Source organism: Cyrtonyx montezumae, unplaced genomic scaffold (assembly GCF_038088225.1).
Source record: "Cyrtonyx montezumae isolate F1298 unplaced genomic scaffold, pur_monq_1.0 scaffold_13, whole genome shotgun sequence".
Taxonomy (NCBI): Eukaryota; Metazoa; Chordata; class Aves; order Galliformes; family Odontophoridae; genus Cyrtonyx; species Cyrtonyx montezumae.
This window is the reverse complement of record NW_027071859.1, coordinates 6,363,596-6,383,530: the sequence shown is the minus strand read 5'-3', so window position 1 is coordinate 6,383,530 and position 19,935 is coordinate 6,363,596. Positions and strand designations below refer to the sequence as shown.

General features: G+C 44.0%; 1 protein-coding gene across 5 annotated transcripts in view; it reads right to left on the bottom strand.

Annotated features, from left to right (window-relative positions):
- The window catches only part of ITSN2 (intersectin 2), a 64,688-nt gene that overhangs the window by 10,471 nt on the left and 34,282 nt on the right, over positions 1-19,935 (bottom strand). For 4 of the 5 annotated variants that reach the window (XM_065730642.1, XM_065730643.1, XM_065730645.1 and 1 more), the window contains 14 exons: positions 17,812-17,899; positions 17,231-17,370; positions 14,436-14,572; positions 12,579-12,967; positions 11,432-11,553; positions 10,351-10,526; positions 9,776-9,920; positions 9,272-9,474; positions 8,631-8,695; positions 7,042-7,208; positions 6,678-6,723; positions 5,987-6,108; positions 5,464-5,560; positions 4,362-4,553 (listed from right to left, as the gene is read on the bottom strand). In XM_065730642.1, coding sequence (XP_065586714.1) covers positions 4,362-4,553; positions 5,464-5,560; positions 5,987-6,108; positions 6,678-6,723; positions 7,042-7,208; positions 8,631-8,695; positions 9,272-9,474; positions 9,776-9,920; positions 10,351-10,526; positions 11,432-11,553; positions 12,579-12,967; positions 14,436-14,572; positions 17,231-17,370; positions 17,812-17,899 — 2,089 coding nt within the window. Of the gene's footprint in view, positions 1-228; positions 753-4,361; positions 4,554-5,463; positions 5,561-5,986; positions 6,109-6,677; positions 6,724-7,041; positions 7,209-8,630; positions 8,696-9,271; positions 9,475-9,775; positions 9,921-10,350; positions 10,527-11,431; positions 11,554-12,578; positions 12,968-14,435; positions 14,573-17,230; positions 17,371-17,811; positions 17,900-19,935 lie in introns of those variants that run through there. The other variant, XM_065730646.1, reaches the window with a different exon arrangement.

Genomic DNA, 19,935 nt, shown 5'->3' with positions numbered 1-19,935 from the left:
GACGCTGGGATAGGGCATACAGAGCCAAGACAACCTGAATTCCTGCCACAGGGCTACTGTGACAGGAGAAAGAAATACATGCACACCTTCCATTCTATGCTTAATAGCTCTTTCCTCAATAAAAGGGTATTTAGGGGCAGGACCACCCCAGACCTAACAGATCTCCATCACGGTTCGTGCGGCGTATCCATAATCACAGTGAGCACCAGCAATGGAAACAGGGAGGGTTTGTTTCCTGGGTGAGCCCCACAGGCTGTCAATTGTAAAAGCTCAATATGCAGGAGATTAAATCGAGTAAATCAAAACAGCAATCGGCAAACATTTTAATTCTGCAAAGTACGTACATTACAACATCAGAAAAACACAACTCCCCATTCAAAACAGCTCAGATAAACTGTGCAAATAGTGGGTCTTTGTGTGCCTGCAATCCCACCATGCAAACGATAACTGGATATGCATGCTAATGATTAAGGATCATCAACGCCAAAGAAAAATGCTGAAGGAAACGAGAATGAGCAGCAGTGAAAGCCACACAAAGACCCACTATCCTTTCTTTTACAAATCAACAGTAACTGCAGATGATGAGAAAACCCACGAGGACCTAATTTCTTGACTGGATCTAGCATTCAAGCGGAGCAAAAGGATTGTTTCAGAGATACGTGAGCAGGGCTGGCCACCCTGCCTCCACGCTACAGTCAAACTCGGATAGTGGGTCTCTGGGGTGCTTTCACACTGGAAGACAACATTGGGTCCTAAAAAAAAACAAAAAACAAAAAAAAATGAAGGATAAAATGAACATAAATTTGAAGAGCGAAACACGTGAGTACTACGGACAGACAGAACAACACCAAAAGGTCAGAAAGGAACGACCAGCACAGCTTTGTGAGAACACACACCATGCACTGCCACTCCTGCAGCTTCAGAGTTACAAACACACGGTGCTGAGCAGCTGTGATGGTTGTCACTGACTCAGAGACACACTGACCACGTGGAGCAAGCTCCTTCCCAAGGAAGCCTTCTGTTACGCAGACCTGAGCACCAAGTCAAGCCCTGGGCTGTTTGTAAAAAGGCAAGGGCAAAATTCTCTGAGATTCCAGCACAGCCAGGATTTCTCCTAAAAAAACTTGCAGTGAGACATTAGGCAAGCAGCAGATAGGCTTGTAATGAAAAGCCTGGCTGCAATCTATTCATACTGGCATGCACAAATCAACCTGCTCAGCTCTGTTCCACAGCAGAAATGACATAAAACCACGTCTCTGCTATTTGTCTGCAGCACTCAGCATTCCCATCTGAGACCCAAGGGCACAGGATCTATTGGAGGCACTGCTGTGTCAGGGTAAAGGCAGACGTTCGCCCTGGATTTATGGGCACTCCTTGAGCCCAGAGCCCAGATGTGGAAGCACGTGTAGGCCTGTCTGAGATCACTGCATCTTTTCAGACACACAGAATGACAACGTGACAGTGGGGACTGATCCCACATTTGCTTCCTGGTAAAGGGGGGGGAATTATTCTATTGAGAACATCTTGGAATTGTCATGTGTTAAAAGGTGCAGTAAGGTCTGTGGCACGCAATGCTTCAAAGCCACGGACAGCACAAGCTCTTGCTCCATAACCAAAAGAGAAGTGCCTTGGCAGTAACCCTGAGTGCTTTGAGATGTGCTGTCCATACACACACATACCCACCCGGAGCACGTCAGTGAAGAATTTAGTTCTTCCCTATGGACATCCCAGAAATGGGTCAGCTTCACTAATCAGGTGATGCTGGATGGGAATTAGGAACTTTCACGCACAGAGAAACTTCTGGAAAGGCAGCTCCTTGTTGGAAGGACAGGACTCAGCTCATCTCTCTATGTTACGTGTAGAAGTAAGGACTTTTTTGGGGGGAGGAGGGGGTGGGGAACTAGATTGATCCAGTAGTGTTATTAAAAGCATCCATGAAATTCACACTGTTGTCCTTCCTCTCCTGGCACACGTAGCAGGCCGGCACCACGAGGACACCGGCCGTGCACGAGACCTCACCGTGGCTGGATGAGCAAGCACTCAAAGAACAGAAGGTAACACACATTCCTTCAGGGAAATCTACAGCTACTTATGCTTTAAAGCCTCCTGAAATCTTCCTTATGTGGATGATTTGGGGGCAAGCGTTAGAATAAGGGCTAATCAAAAGTCATTAAAACGTGAGCAGCTCTCACCAGCACTGAGAGCACCACTCAGTATTTTCTGTACTGCAATGACCAAGGCCTGGGTTGCAGTAAGAGAGCTGCTGGCAGAGCTGTGACACCCCAAAGTGGGTCCTTCCTTGCAGAGCTCTATGCCAGGATGCACAGCCACCACAACAAGAAGTTATCTCTGTTAGCACAGCTTCTTCTGCCCAGAGAGCTACTGACCACCAAAACACTTCTGTGGGACAGCTCCTTACCCATCCTTCAAGAATCCTGGCACCATAATTAAAAGTGCAAGAAAATAAACATCCAAAGAAGTCTGAAAGCTCCACCAGGAGATATCCAATTATCCCTTTGGTGACAGAGCAGTAGCTCTCTGCTCGCACAGCACAGGAAAGCAGCCCACCTGATGGGAGCCGTGCCAGATATCAGCACAGTGCTGCTGTGCGCACAGTGCTGCCCTGGAGGCAGTAAAGGCGTGCTGGTTTTGAGAGGGCCCTACACAGAACATTGCTGCTACTTCCCCAAGTTTTCAGGTGGTTCAACACCACACAAAGACTGACAAATTGTAGCACAAAACTGATACCAAAGTTGGCTTATTTGAAATTCTCAGAGAATGTTTTTTATATGTATATTTTTAATTTCCTTGATATTTTCAACACCAGCCAAGCAGGGATGAGGGATGACAGCTGCTCTTCGCTGCCTGCCGCTGGCTGGCCCTGTCAGTGCAATCTCAAAGGACAACTCTTCACACAGCCACAATCTGAAGGCTGAGAACAGCGCAGCCTTACGACCCATCAGCAAACAGTGAGGAGATTATCACATCAGATGTCCACAACTGCAATCTGAGGACAGCTGTTGTTTATAAACTGTCTGTTACACGTAAGCACCCCGTGCTCATCGCATCCAGCTACACGAGTCAGCGGTGTGACCTGCTGGCATCTTCCTCATGCCTGAGAATTCAGGAGTGTTTAACACTCAGCCAGAAGCTCAGCTCCATGGCCAGGCTGGATTTAGTCTATGCTATTTCCTCCAAATTGTATGCAAACAAAAAACTTGCAAAGGAACGCGTCCATTTTTTAGATAAGGCCAATGGAAAGTAGTTGAGGTTCAACCTGAACGCGGCAGTTTCTGACAGCACAGTCACACCAGTCAGAAACATTTAAAATACAACAAAAACGTGTTACCAGGAATATTAGCACAGATAAATTAACTACAAATAAAACCTCAGGAGTGGTGCACTTTGACCAGGTTCAGTAGCTACTGAGGGGACAACCCAAGCTGGACCTCCATCACCACGTTGTGAATTCCCCCCTAACAGCTCAACTACGTTCATCAAATCTCAAATGCCTGCTCCCACAGACCAGCTGCAGGCTTTCAGGGGCACATCTCAGCCAGACTTCTGAATGTGTGCCCTTATACTGTCAAAAATACAACTGATGCCTTGTGGAAAAAAAAAGCAAGTGAAGGGACGTGGCTTGATATGTGAAAGGGACAACTTCCACATCACCCACCCAAACCCTACTGGGCTCCCAAAGCTACGAATGTCACAGGCTGATGAAATGCTCATTTAATCGAAGTGCCCAAGGACAAAAAGCTGAGGGAGTAAGAAGAAATTTTCTGTGAGGAATGCTGACAAAAGAAACCACAACTTAAAAAAACAACGGTGGGGGGAAGAGATAAACACTATGCTTATGAGCAAAAAAAAAAAAAAAAGCAGGAAAATGTCTGACCTTCAGAAAGAACATTCAGGCCTTCAGCTCTCAGCCTGCTGCTGCTGATCTTCAGCTTAATGTTTGATACATGTATCTTATTTATCACAACTGAACTATGATGCTTAGGAAACTTGTGGCAGTCCTCTAATCAAGCATAGCACACCTGCACTGGCTTCCAGGCAGCACAAGCTATCCAACACCAGCTACCTTTACATCAGCCTCTCTTCTAGGTGGACACCCAGCAGATACAATTCTCGAGCTCACACTTTCACTACTGCACTCTGGCTGGTTGGTAATCTGATGGCTATTGCAGGTTACGTAGAGAAGTATTTCAAGTACTGAATTCCACAGAAAAGTATTAAAAGAAAGAACGTTTAAAATCCCAATAACTTCAGTTGATGCCTGGATCTGAAAATTCCAAGCACAAAGCAGAACAGTAAATTTCTGAAAGCAAGGAACAGTTTTTAATAAAATTGTTGCTTACACTGCTGACTTGGATCAGAGTCTGTGGTCATCTTCACGTAGTTGGAAGGGAAGAGACCGGTCACACCATTGATTTCTCCTTGCCACCAGTCAGCATCATCTTTGTTCAGCACGTTAATAAGCTGCCCTTTGGAGAAGCTGAGCTCATCTTCATTGTTTGCCATGTAATCATACATTGCTATTACTTGACACACTGTGAAGAAAAAGCAAAGTTAGCAGAATGCTGTGACACAGCCATTAAGGATGTTTTTCAGTATTTTGCACAGCCATGGGAAAGAAACAACAATTTCACATAAACTGCTCCATAAGAACACCAGACGTGCTCACAGCTTGCTATGGAACAGCTCTCCCTTTGCTTTTACTCACATCCTAAACTGGGGCAGGCAAAAATATTTATGTATCTATGCATTCCTACAGCAAATTAATTCTGTTAGCACATAATCCACTGACAGGTCAAAAATAAAATCAAGTGTACTTCTGTCTCTACCACTGGCTCAGCAGAGAAAGTGAGTTTGATCATCCCACAGATGCCACATGTGAGAAAAACACAGTGAAGGAAGCGTGCATTGCTCATCATGAACTGCAAGCTCCAGCAAAGGGAAGATGTGTCCAGGGAACAGTTGTACAAGCAAACCATGGCTGTGGGGAGCTCCACAGAACTAGGAAAACACATAGCAGGAAGTGCAGCTCAGTTCCCTTCTTAGAAAGAGCAGTGCAGATAATTCCAAGGTGTTTGCCAATGACTGCTTGTTTTCTGCAGGGGCTGTGCTAGGAGTTGGCAAGGAGTTTCCAAATGAGGGGAGTGCGGCTCTTCAATGCAGACAGAAAGATTAAAAAGCCCAACAAATAGCACAGGGTGGGGCAGGGAACCCACGAAGGACTGCTTTAAGCAGGTGGGAGATTTCCCCTGTTCACGGACAGAGATAATATCTGAATGGACACATCTGCCAAGACTCAGATTCTGACTCGGACTTTACCCTCCACAGCAAAGCACAGTAAGATAAGGCAATTAAACACAGTGTTAATTCAAATTAGTACATGAACAATCCAAGTAATTCAACATTATGCTCTAAATGAAATACAAACAAAACCATTCTTTTCACCTGAGGGGGCAGCAGATGTGGTTCGCTCACTGCTTGGACCCAGTAACTTCACATGGCTGGCAGGGAACCATCCTTTCTGCCTCTTTTTCCCTCTTGCCTGTTGAAATATTACAGTCAAGAAACAAAATACCATAAGGACTGGGAAAACACAACAGATGCACCCCACAGTTCTGCCCAGGCAAAATACAAAGTTGGTCTTCCGAGAGCACTTAAGCACGTCAGAAGGTAAGATCTGGCTGAAGGATGAAACAATCAAATGCAAATGAAGCTGCACTTTCATATGCTCCAACAAATACGTACACTCAAAGATTTCAAGTGCAGCTAATTATTTCGGTGCACAATCTCAGAGCAGGGCTGTATACCTGAAAATGCCATTTATGTACCAAATGAAGAGTCTCTAATGAGGTACTGCAACCTCCCAACCAGCTTTCAGAACACTCAGCTAATTTTTTCTTCAAATTAAACCAAAGAACACCTCACTGCTGCCCATCAAGACAGAATTCCTGTTCCTCCAATCACTTACCTGCAGCTCTCCTTGCCACCATCCACTAGCATTTTTCTTCAGGATAAGTATGAGCTGCCCAGGAGCAAGACTAAGCTGTTCACTTCCTGACGCAACATAAGCAGTAGTAACCTGAGCAATTTCTGAAAAGAAAGGATAGTAACTGTGTTTGTTACGTTTTCATTATGATAAGAGCTATTTCCAAAGAAAGAAGCTGGTATTTATCTTGCAGGTACGCTGTATGGGAATTGTGGAATCACAGCCTGAACCAGGAATCACAGGTGAACACAGGTGATTGATCACCTGAGGTGAGCACTGAGTCAGCCACAGGAGCACAGGTGAAGGCAATGCACCTGTGTGACCAGAAGGGGTGGAGCCTGACTCCACCTCTCCCAGACCCCATTTAAGGGCTGACCACCACTGGGGAAGGATCTCCTGTTGGAGAATACTCCTCTGGAGTTTCCTATCACAAGCCTATGATATGTGTGAGCATTTTTTCCCTTTATTTCAATTGTCTCTTTTCCATCACACTAATCTAACTATACCATCTATAAAATACTTGGCTATAATAGCACTTGGTATTTCTCATTGTGTTAACCTCACTCCTTACAGTAAGCACACTAGCAGATCATAATACACTGCTATGAACATACATGCTTTACTGATCACTCAAAATGCAGTCCAGAATGTCGAAAAGTTATAATACACTCACCAGGTTTCTTATTTATTGTTCCAGTTTTGCCAGCATTACTAGAACCCTACAACAAAGACACAGCAATAAACTTCACCCATAATAAGAATCAGTAGAGATTGTTTATACTGTTATTAAGCACGTGGCACATACATCGAGGTTTTAACTGTGAGCCCTTATTTAACCAAGCACTGATCAGAGACCAACAACAAGATGCTGTGGCTCGAGCACTTATTCAGGACTCAGGTTCTCTAGGATTTTCTTTCCTGTCATGCGTTTTAATCTCTGCTTAAAATCAGCACTTAACAGACAGGTATCAATGACAGAAACACTAAAATTGAGAAAAAGCATCACAAGTTATGGAAGACTCAAAGTAAGAACTTACTTCTTGATCCTTTGGTCTGACATAATTGGAGGGGAAGATCCCAGTTCTGTCATCAATGCTCCCTGTCCACCATTCCCCTTCTTTCTGGGTCACCAGGATTTCCTCCCCTTCAGTGAAAGTCAAGTCACCAGGCTCAGAGCTCGAATACGAATACAGCGCAACATACTCTGAACAAACAGAGAATATAAAGATGGAGAGAACAGTTTCAGATGGAGGATTAAAGTACATCAGACACAAGTATCTAGGATGGCAGCAATGCTCAGGGTGTCCGTAGTGTGGATGATGTCTTAGCAAGCTTGTGAAGCAGTCTGCCTTAGAATCATAGCATCACCAAGGTTGGAAAAGACCTACGAGATCACCCAATCCAAGTGTCCACCTACCACCAATAGTTCTCACTAAACCATGTCCCTCAAACACAGTGCCTAAACATTCCTTTACCTCCACGGTCACCACCTCCCTGGGCAGCCCATTCCAGCACCTGACCACTCTTTTGGAGAAGAATTTCCTAACACCCAGCCTGAATTTCCCCAGGTGCAACTTCAAGCTGTTCCCTCTCATCCTCTCACTAGTTGTAAGAGAGAAGAGGCCGACCCCCAGCTCACAACAACCTTCAGGTAGTTACAGAGCAATAAGGTCTCCCCTCAGCCTCCTCTTCTCCAGACTGAACAACCCCAGCTCCCTCAGCTATTCCTCATAGGCCCTGTGCTCCAGACCCCTCACAGCTTCGCTGCCCTTCTCTGGATGCACTCCAGGGCCTCAGTGTCTTTCCTGCAATGAAGGGCCCAAACCTGAACACAATACTTGAGGTGCAGCCTCACCAGTGCTGTGTACAGGGGGACAATTGCTTCCCTGCTCCTGCTGGCAACACTATTTCTCATACAAGCCAGGATGCTGTTGGCCTTTTTGGCCACCTGGGCACACTGCTGGCTCACGTTCAGCCGTGCAATCCCCTGGTCTGTTTCCTCTACACACTCCTCCAGCCACTGTGCCCCAAGCCTGTAGAGCTGCCTGGGGTTGTCGTGGCCAAAGTGCAGGACCCTGCACTTGGTCTTGTTGAACCTCATCTCGTTGGCTCCAGCCCAGCAATCCAGCCTGTGCAGATCCCTCTGAAGGGCCATGCTACCCCCAGGCAGAAGGACACTTCCTGCCAACTTGGTGTCACCTGCAAACTTACTGAGGGTGCACTCAATGTCCTCATCCAGGTCATCAATAAAGATACTGAAGAGGACAGGCCCCAGTACTGACCTCTGGGGAGCACCACTCGACCAGATGAATTTGGCAGCAAGTTACAACACTTGGAACAGACTCAGATAAGCAGAAGCCTGGAAAACTTCCACCCAATTGTATGAAGAAAAAAAAAAACAAGCAATCAAACCCAACCAGATGCCTATGCTCAACCTGAATTAGTTACAAATATGACTTCATAGATACTACTTGTTTTCTAATTCTCATTAACAACAGCTCGGCACTTGCACTGTATCTTTTGGACAAGCACTGAAGGGCTCGCTCAGACATTTCTCACACATTTCAGCTCAGTCACACACTGTTAAGCAGAGTGTAAAGTTGGGTAACATCTCGTGCACTCTTACCCTCTCCTGCTGGGTAGGGCTGTGCGCTGGGCTTTTTCTTTACTGCTGCATAAATAGCTTCTGGTCTGCAGAAATTAAAAAAGAAGTTTGAATAATTAACATGCTCACCAATGCATCCCGTTATTAGGATGAGACTAAGCTGACTTAAGCATCTCCAAGTTGCTATTTTTCTATTACAAAAGCTCCCTTGTCTGTCAGAAACTGACAGATATCACTGGTTTTAAGCTCTGAGCAGCAACTAAGAGCACACCACACCCCGCAAACAATGTCATACTATAAAACTAGAAGATATTCACAAATCACACTACCTGTAAAGATTTTTGCCTAAATTCTCTCATCCTCAAGTATTTCTAAGGACTTTCATCATAACACGATGAGAACACACACAACGGTGCAGCCACACCAGCAACAAGACTTCAGGAACTACCCTGATGAATCATCAGCCACCAGTGACTGCTCACAGCACTCACCTAGGAACACTGCTCATTTACACAGCAGTGAAGCCCAACATTAACTGGCTTCCAAGAACAAAATAACAGAAGCCTAAAACAGTACGGTGTAAATCCAGCAGCACTCAGAATCTGCACTCACCTCTTGTTTGGCAAACTGTCAAATAAAACACTGGTGTAAATTACACTTACTCCTCTTTCTTTTCACTTCCAGGTAAGAGCTTAACGTAAGACTTGGGAAACCAGCCCCTTCCTCCATGCACCTCCCCAAACCACCAGTTTTCCTGCTGCTCCAGGACAGAAATGATATCATTCTTTGAGAAGTTCAAGTGGTTATCTTTTTTTGCAGTCCAAGAGCAAAGTGCTTGTGCTTTCAAGTTCTCAACGGGCTGCCCCTGTTAAGACAGAAGTGGAGATGTGTTAGTACTCTAACAGGCATGAGTGTCAAACAAGCACTGATGCATCATTTATTGCAGTGTAAGCAAGCTCGTTCTTAAGCACTGGCTATTATTTTTTTGTCTGGACAACACTTTACAGAAGTGACTAAGGAAACAGCAGAGATTGTTTCTATATGTCACAAATAGCTTGTGTATTTAATTAAAGATTAAAACTATCACAGAATTCTGAAGTACACTGCACGTGTCCTCTCGGTCATGAGTCCACTGATGGATGGAATTACATCAGGACACAATATACCTGGCCATGAATGGGTGACACAGATCCAGGGGACACAGTGCGGGTAAAAGCTGATTTCTGCTGCCACGCTGTGTTAACGTTCAGGCTAGAGAAATGTACGTTCTGGTAATCTGATTCTTCTACAGATTTGCCTGGTGAAAGTGGTCTGCAGATTGAAGACAGATGTATTAAATACATGGCACTATTTATTTTAAAGGCACTTAAAGTAGAATCACTACGTTTAAAACAGAGATATAAAAGAAGTAATACTACACAACAACAAAAAAAAGCCTATCAAATATTTAAAATATGCAAGCTATGACTTTCTAAAAGGTTCTGTGCCCACAGAGGATGTGGATGTCCCATCCCTGAAGGCAATTCAAGGCCAGGCTGGACGTGGCTCTGAGCAGCCTGCTCTAGTGGTTGGTGACCTTGCCCACAGAGGGGGGTTGAAACTCAATGACCTTTGAGGTCCTTTTCAACCCAGGCCATTCTGTGGTTCTTCAGTAAGTTTTCTTCCTTCATATTTTCTTAATCACACAGCACATTGCTCGTTCAAATTAAGGTAATGTCATCTAACACAAATATAAACTCACTCTGAAGCAGCTGAGGTAGTAGATAAAGATACTGTAGGAGGAAGTAAGGCCTTCTTAGGAGACAGAGCTTTTTCTCCTTCTGCTATTCTTTCCACATAATTGCACGGAAACCAACCGATACGTCCTTGGAAGCTCCCGTAAAGCCAGCCAGGCTCTCCAACATTTTTTTCATCAACCTACAGACAGAAGGACAAGTACAAAGAAAACACAATTCACAGTGTGAAACAACAGGATATCTATCAGGTGTCAGCACCCGTTGGTAGGCCAGGCAGCACAAGCAGCACCCGCAGGGTCGGCATTCACAATTCCCTCTCCTTCCAGAAGTGAGCTGACTTTACACTGCGTGACAAAGGTGGTCATGCAATCACACTGCATCTCCAGCAGCTCCTCCCCACGTAACAGACCAATCCAGCAACTTGTGGAGGCAAGCAGAGACAGGCCTCAGATGTTGTGCTCCTTCAAGTGGAGCCCAAACCACACGATGCTGGGGGACCACAGACAACGCCAGGAGCAATTCCAGCTTGCCAAAGCTACGATGCACTGCGCTGCATTGTATCAAGTGCATGGCCAGGAAGCAGTGGTCAGCTAGCTGAGCAGCACATGAAAGCTGATGCAGGTCTGCTTAGAGAGCTGTGCTGCTCTTCAGTGAGAAAGTTCTAATATTTCTCAGTAATTTAAAGTAAAAGACAAAGAATGTGAATAAAGTTAATTGGAGGCCCAGCACAACCCATCCAAAAATGTTATTTACTGTAAAGATTAAGCATAGAGCATTCATGCTGCACATCTATGTTAATACAGAAGTCTCCATGGTGCTGCATATAATCAAAGGCAGAGTAAGAAAAACAGGCTAAAATTAGCAGCTACTCAAATCGTAGCAGCCAGTGAGCTTAGTTCAGGGTGGGGTAGAAGAGGAGGTGGTGGCTGTTGGTGTATTTCTAAAATAAGATACCAGCAGTTAAACCAGACAGCTAAATATATCCGAAAAGGAAGCCAAAACAACACCAGCTTCTTTTGTTTCCACTCAGGGTCAGAAGCTGCTTAGCTGTTCTTTTGCAAGTTAAATACAAATTGCAAATCTCACCTGAATTATATCTCCAGCATTAAAGCTCATCTCATCATGATTCCTTGCTTCAAATGGATATAAAGCTCTGTAATTTACGAAGGCAACGGAATTCCTGGATTCTGAAGCACTAATGGCACTGCCTGAAACGATAAGAAAACTCCTCACCATTTGGATATAGTATGTGCTTCCTAGGAGCCCATTTCTAGGCAACACTAATGAATATACAGAGAACACAGTTTTTGCCCCAGAGACACTAACAGAGTATCAGAAGAGATTGCTAGGTAACAAGCTAATAGATTGCACACAATGCAGGAGCTTAACATGCTAATCTCAGCAAATGTAATGCAGCTAATAAAGCCCACTGTCTTCTCAAGTGCAAAAACACCTTAATCTTCTCATCTTTTCTTGTCAGATAGCTCTGGCTAGCCTCATCTAACACACTTAGGATTTCCCACACTGAAAAGATACCACTACTCCAACAGTAAGCTCTCAGGAGTGTTGGAAAGTCACTACATACAAAGGCAACAAAATGCCATAATCTCTGTTCTCTTTGCATCTGTGTTCTCCACGTGAATGTCCTACAAGGTACAGATGAGCTGTGGGAGTATCTTTCAGCACCCCAGTTTGTTCTTGCTTAACACAGTGATTAAACATGCTAGTGAGAGCTGACAAGAACTAAAGAAAGCTGAATTAAAGTCAGATGTTAAACAAGGATTTCTGAAGACCTACAGAGAAAGTCATGTTGGCTTCGGTTCTTTTTTTTTTGTTAATTAGAGGTACTGAGAGGTGCAAAAATAAGTGGATTTCAGTGTTAAACCACTGATGATTACCCATCCATCCACACATCACCTGACAAAACTCCTCCACTTTGGCCTTCTGCTTTAATGATATGAAGTTCAGGCCTTAAGAAAAAGCTAAAATATTACTGCTTCCAACAGCCACAGTGTGTTAGCCATGATCACCAGAAGATTTGCCATGGTGGTGAAAATTATGAAGACCAACTGAACCAATAAATGATTTATAGCTCTCCAAAGACATGGAGCATTGTGTTCTGTTTGCAATGTTAGGCATTAAGTCCACCACAGCGTCAAATTAATGCATCTAAAGAATGAAAAATGACTTAAGAAAATAACCTCTAAGGCAACAATCTGACTGACTTCATTACCTTCATTTGTCCAGGGCGGCTTAAGACTTTTACCCTCTGTTGGTTTCAACAGATCTGCAAACTTTTCATTCACATTTAGTTTAGCGGCATGTTTCTCTGTCTCATGAGAGTTGGTGACTTCTTTCTTCTTCTTTATTTCTTCATTCTGCTTACACCTCTCCTCAGCTTCTTTTGCAATTTGTTCTTGCTTTCTTTTATCTTCCTCCAGCTGTCTCTGCCGTTGCTCCATTTCTCTCAAGATCCCAGCTTGCCTATTCTTTTCCTCCTCTTCATGAAGCTTTTCCTGAACTTTTTCCTGCATTCTCTCTTCCTCCAATCGCTTCTTTTTCTCCTCCTCTTCCCTTCGGATATTTTCCTGCCATCGGTTCTCCTTCTCCCGTTTTGCTTTCCTTAAATGACAGAGGGATAGGAGGACATTCATCTAAAATGGAAAGAGTTTCTGTTCACAGAATCATCAACTGTGCTTGCAAGTAAAGTTGAACATGTGATATTGGTTACTTTTCTCTCTGGGCAATAACTCTTCCACAGGAGACTGCTTTATCCACACAAGAGTGCCAAGATATCTCACATATAAGTAATAAATGGATTTCAGTTCTTAGTATAGGAAAGATTGCCACGTGGATATGTGCCTCCACGTACACTTCTGCTCACCTAACACACTTACCAGCAAGACGTAGCCTTATTAATTCAACAAAGCCAGCCTGAAGCTGTCCACCAAGGCAGCAAGCTTCCAAGCCCCATGACTGAAAACTAAGATACCCAAATAGATGAATAATACCCAAATAGATGAATAATAAACTCTGCTGCAAACATAACAGTCTTGGCACATTATCATAGTTACTTTAGCTCTCTGTTTTCTGCATCTTCTCAGCGTTTATTGCTCCACCGCTGCCACATTCCTCAGCTACTAAGCATAAAATGGGTAACTGATGGCAGAAGGTCAGGAGAGGAGAAAAACAGTGGCATCTTAGGACAAGAAGTAACAAACCCAAAAAACTACTGCCTCTTCATCAGTAACATGAGAAACTATACTTGTTGGGAATGAGACCATGAGAAAGCAAGAGGTGACAATTGAAAAGCTTGTTTTCTTGGTACAAACTGAGCAGCATCTCATACATGAACCAGGACTACATAAACAACCTGCTCAATGCCGTATTTTAACTTCTTGGTCCTCCTCCCAAATATAGAATCAAACTTCAAAACTGGTTCACTTATTGAGCTTCCAAGATTAACACAGGCTCTGGCACAGCTGCACAGGGAGCTGGTGGGGTCACCATCCCTGAAGGTGTTCCAGAACTGTGGGGATGTGACACTGAGGGACCTGGGCAGTGGGCACGGTGGGGTGGAATGAGGTTGAATTTGGGGATCTCAAAGGTCTTTTCCAACCTGAATGATTCTATGAGTTAAGAAGCCAATGTCCTTCCTACTGCCTCAGTACCTATCTCACAACTGCCTGAATGCACAAGACAAAAAAGCTAGCAACTGTTCAGGAAGAAGTGCTTCATTTCAGAACTTTTCAAACCCACCAAAACAAGGCAGAGAACATGAGGAATTTCCAACGTGTGAAAATTATCAATTAAAGAAGCTAACATCTTATAGAAAGAGTGATTGCTTGCTTTATTGGCCTTTTAAATTTGAGTGTCTAAATTCTACAAAAGAAGGTAAAAATAGATCAGAAAGAAGAAATTCAGAACACCTTGTATCTGAGGTAGTCCATCACATGCTTTCTCAAGGCAACAAACCAGGATGTACTTCTGCCAGTTATACTTCCAGTCTACTAAAATCAGTCTCTTAAAGTCACTATGGCACTCCTTTGCTTTAAAAACTGCAATGCTGACACATTTTAAGTTGTGGTACCTTGCAGCCTCATCTTCCAGCCGCTTTTTCTGTGCAAGTTCAGCTCTTCTTTTCTCCACCTCTCTTATTTTGTTCTGTTTGATCTTGTGGAGCTGCTCCAAGGCTAATTGCTGAGTGCTGTAGCTTTCTCTCAGGTCCTAATAAGGAAACACAATAAAGTACATCAAAAGAAACAAAAAGCACTCTTCTGAGAAAAGCATCTCTTACTTTATCCATACAAACACACAACGTAATACTGAGTTATTAACAGTCCTTGAAGGTCACTGCAAAGAGAGTCAAACAAACTGAAGTATGAAAACAGCTGGCAGGTTTGCAAGTCCTTTCACAGAACGCAGGCTCTCAAAGAGCCCTTCAGACATACACCTGCTGGAAACGGCACAAATGTGACAGGAAACAGGAAAAGATAAAACTTCACATTAAATGCACTACTTAAGGACAAAGAAGACAATGAAGCACACTTAGAATAACCACAAAACACTGTCAAAGAGGCAGACTTCAGCTGAAAGCCAACACAATACCATAAAGCTGAGATTACATCCCTGGTGTTCCCCTCTGCAATGTTTCTGTTTTTCTCTCCATTCCCAACTGTAAAGTACAACTACAGAATGCTGTGTGCAAATGGAAGGCTGAAATTACTCGAGCAGAATAGGAATGATCAGTTCCAGAATTCCATCAAAAAACGTCATAAACATCTTCAGCAGGCTCACTACTGCAGGCAGCCAGAGCCTAACGCTCACACCGCCATTTTCCTCTATCAACTTCTACTTCTTGGGCCACATTCCTCAGTCCTATTCCATCTCCCTCTGATTATGGTCATTTTCACATGAGCATGAATTTTTGCCATAATTACATTTACAGGGGAAGAAAAACAAAAACAAAGAACGGCAGCAATAGAAATACTTCAAGAATTTACTCTGTCACAGTACGAAGTTAGATGCCACATCACTATTAAGAATCCTACTGACAAACACTGAGCAAGTGGTGTACTCTGACTTCCTATATCTGATATCAAATGCAAATACAGCAGTTATGAATAATCTGTTCCCACCACAGAAAGCACCAATAACAACAATCACATCTCATGAGAAATACTGTGCAATTCCTATGGAAAGGGCATGGTAACAAGATTCCTATGTCAGTGAAAGCCTAAAACTGATCCATTTGCTACTGTCCCCCCCCCCCCCCCCCCCCCCCAAGGTATGCAGCTGAAAATACTTTCTCTTCTCACGCTGCAGCGAAATTGAGGATTACTATGGAGACAAACTCTCATATATTTTTGATTTAAGAAGGAAAAAAAACCCAAGCCAGATTTCTGACACCAGCAGACAAAAGCAGCGTTGAGGAAAAACAGGAAGCAAGCTTTAGTATGGGGTTAATCTAGAGGTTTAAAAGCATGGCAGCTGCTGTGCTGTATGTCATAACCTGGGCACTGATATCACTTCAGTCTCAGGGTTCATACACCTGACTCCCAGCTTCAGGCATGGTGAGTCAGGGAGAGTGCAACAGATGGAAAGCTGGGAGAAGACACTGCTTCCATCTTAGTGTTCTCATTGCTGATGTTACCTTAACAAAAAAGAAAGCATCGAGTATAACTTAACAAACATGTCTATTAAGAAATAAAACAGCTATCATCATCTCTTTGCTTTGGCTTTCTAAGCAGGTAAACAGAACTGCACACCTTTAGGAGGATTTAAAAGCTAGCAGAGAGAGCTTTTCTTTTAGGAAAACGTCTTTAACAGAAGTTATCTCCCCAAACAGAAAGGGTAAGCAGAGAAAAAATGCGAAGTAATTTACAAAGCAAAAGAGCCAAAGATTAGAAAATAACCTTAAGTAAGAGGAAGAGGTTGTTGAGACAGCTTAGCAGAGACAAAAGGCACTGAAGAACAGAATCATCCATATTCTCACACTGTAAGATAAGGCAGATAAAAAGCTCATTAATCTTTGCACTGCATTTTGAAGAATGTATTTTAGGGAAGACTAAAGGGTAGATGCAGCCCTTGGACACAGCAAGCCATGCGAGCACACAGGTGACTGAAAACACACGTCACTAATGCTTCATGCAGCCTCTTCTTTTTTCCAAGAAAAGAAACTCTTAGAACTGCTTACAAATTTAATCCCTCTTCTTTTTAATGGCAAGCGTAGAGCCCTCACAGTGGCCCAGCGTTAAGTGCATTATGTAGGGATACAGCTCACATCACTGCCACTGGGAGTAAGCTGAGAAATAAAGTTAGGTGGATGCGTGCTTAGCAGGGAATGCATTTTTAGGTACACCAAGAGCTGCTGCTGAAACAGAAATAGTTTCAGGTCCGGCAGTCAACATTTACCACCTTATCCTCAGAGCAGCAGCCTATGCTCACTTACAGAACAACACCTCAGTCTGCAACCAGATACTGTGCAGCCCACCATGAAACCCTGCTTCTCTACCAGCAAGAATTAAATGCTCACTCCACGATTCAAAAACTGCAGCCCCCGTAAGAATACTGCATGACACCGTAAGAAAAGAATCTGCAAGAGCCTCAGAAACCTCAATTTCACACCAAAATGAATTCCAGAAGGCAAAAGTTGAGAGTGAGCGACAGTTGATTCATGCAAAGCCATGATTAGCAAGATGTTGGTTTTTTAGTACATCAGCAATAGCTTCAAATGAATTTTCCTTGTGCTACAAGACTTCTGGTAACTCTTTAGTGACACTGATAGTTGGGAACACCTTTGGGAAGCACCCCCAACATTCACATGTGGGCAAAGAAACACAGTGCTTACCAGAGCCAGGCACCATGTTCAGAGAACACACGTACCTTAAGCTGAGTGTTAAATGCATCCATTTCAGCAAGTTTGGAAGCAGTCTCCTTCTCAAGGGCATCCAATTGTTCCTTAAGTCTTTGGCATAATTCTTCCTTTTCTACAGACTTCTTGTGCACCGAAGCAACTCCTGCAGCTGTGGGAGAAGAAAGACAAGCAACTTTACAAGGATTTTTGTTCTCGTCGATTTATTTTTCCCCTAACACACATACACACACACACTCCCAAACTCTTTCCTCACAAACTTTTACTTAAATGAACCCCCCTGACTTTGTGCTATCAAAAACACACTGCGTAACATGGATCACAGTTATCTGAGGATTGTGAAGTCAGCACAGATCAAGTTTCAAGCAAAATCTGTTTCTCACAAAACCATGCCTGTCTGTCCCTTGTTTAAAAGGGATGGAAGGCAGATACAGCTTAGGTGGCTCTCACTGAGAAGATGTTAAAACAAAGGCAGGATTGACTCCCTCTGTATCCTACAGCTTTTGTTGTTTTTTTTCTTTTCAGCAGTGTGATGTGAAGTGATGAAAACCCAGCAGTGCAAACCACAGAGGATTCACGTGCAGGCACTTACTCTGAGTGCTGTCGAGTTGAACGTTTTTAATCCTTTCACTTAACAACTGCTTTTCAGGAACTAAATAGGTTAGCTTGTTCTGATACTCCTGTAGATATTGAAAAGAGCATAACAAAGTTTTAATACTATGTATATATCCACATGAAAAAATTTCAGACATAACCCCAAGATACATTAACAGAACACAGATGCAATTTATTACTATAGGGCAGAGGAAAAACTACTTCTGTACTCCATACACAAACAAGTAACACCAAATACTTTTTAATCTCAAAATATTGCCACAGTTGGAAAAAAGGAGTCAATAGATTTATTAAAAATAAAAACATTACCATGGGAATGGCTACAGGCTTCTTAGAAAGGACAGGCAGGGCAACATGGGTGGGGGAGCTGTCCTCGAAGTTAAGAAGAGAGACTGCAAAGAGTGGAATCTTAGAAACAGTGACCATCAGGTTGAGAGCTCGTGGGTTAAAATTAGGGACCAGATCAATAAAGGACATCTGGTGGTCAGGGTCTACTACAGGCCACCTGATCAAGGGGGGCCTCTGGATGAGGCCTCCTTCCTGCAGGAAGCGTCACACTCACAAACTCTGACCTCATGGGGAATTTCAAGCACAAAAAGCAACACAGCAGGCAGCAAACAATCCAGGGGAGTCCTGGAGTCTTCTGAGGATAACTTCTTGGTCCAGGTATTGGATAGACCAACCAGAGGTGGAGAGTTACTGAATGTGATGCTCACCACAGTAGGAGATCATTAAAGAGCTTACGATGGGAGGCAGCCTGGGCTGCAGTGACTATGCCCAGGCTGAGTTTATGATCTTGAGGAATACAGGCCTGGCAAAGAGCAGAGTCAGGACCTTGAACTTTGGGATGGGGAACTTCTGGCTGCTGGACAAACAGCCAAGATATCTATGCAGGGCTTGAGGGAGCAAAATCCCCTTCCCCCCCACTGTAAGTGCAGAGTAAGTCTGAGACCTCCTCATGAGGCTAAATGTGTACAAGTCCATGGGACTGTCCAACATTCCAGGGTCCTGAAAGAAAAGGCTGCTGTGGGTGCCAAGCTGCTCCCCAGCAAATCTGAGAAGTCATGACTGTCAGTCAGAGTCCCCGGTGAGTGGATAAAAGGAAACACCTCTACTGTTTTCAAGAAAAGGAGAATGGAAGACCCAGGAAACTACAGGCTGCTTTCGTCACTTCTGTGCCTGGGAAGATCTTTGAGCAGATCCTCCTGCAAGGTATGTTAAAGTACATATGAGATGAGGACATGATCTGAGACAGCGAGCACGGCTTCATCAAGGACAGACCATCCCTGACCCATCTGGTGGCCTTCCACAATGCAGTGATTACATTGGTAGACAAAGGAAGGGCAACTGCTGCCATCTGCTCAGATGTGTGCAAGGCCTTTGATGTGGTCTGACACCACACCTTTATCTCTAATTGGAAAAATATGGATTTGAGAGCTGGATGAATTATTGGTGGATAAAGAATTGGTTGTATGGTCGCAGCCAGAGCGTTGCTGTCAACAGCTCTATGTCCAAGTGAAGGCTGGTGATGAGCAGGGCCCTCCAGGGGTCCATCTTGGGAGCAGTGCCCTTCAACATCTTTATCAACAACAAAGACAGAGCATACCCCCAGCAAATTTGCTGATGGCATCAAGCTAAGTGGTGTAGCTGACACAACAGAAAGAAGGGATGGCATCCAGAAGAGGCTCAAACAGTGGGTCCACAAGAACTTGATGAGGTTCCCTGAGGCCAAATGCAAGGTGCTGAACTTTAGTCAGGGCAATCCTAGACATGAGTACAGAGAGGTAAGCAGGAGAGAGAGAAACTTTTTACGTGGTCTGATAGTGATAGGTCAAAGGGGAATGGCTTTACACTAAAAAAGGTGAAATTCAGGTTAAATGTTAGGAAGAAATTATTTGCTCAGAGTGGTGAGGCCCTGGCACAGGCTGCCCAGAGAAGCTGTGGATGTCCCCATCCCTGGAGGCATTCAAGGCCAGGTTGGATGGGGTGCTGAGTAGCCTGAGCTGCTGGGTGGCAACCCTGCCCAGAGCAGAGGGTTGGAAGTGGATGGGCTTTAAGGTCCCTTCCAAGCTAAGCTATTCTGAGACTGTCTCAAGTCTGA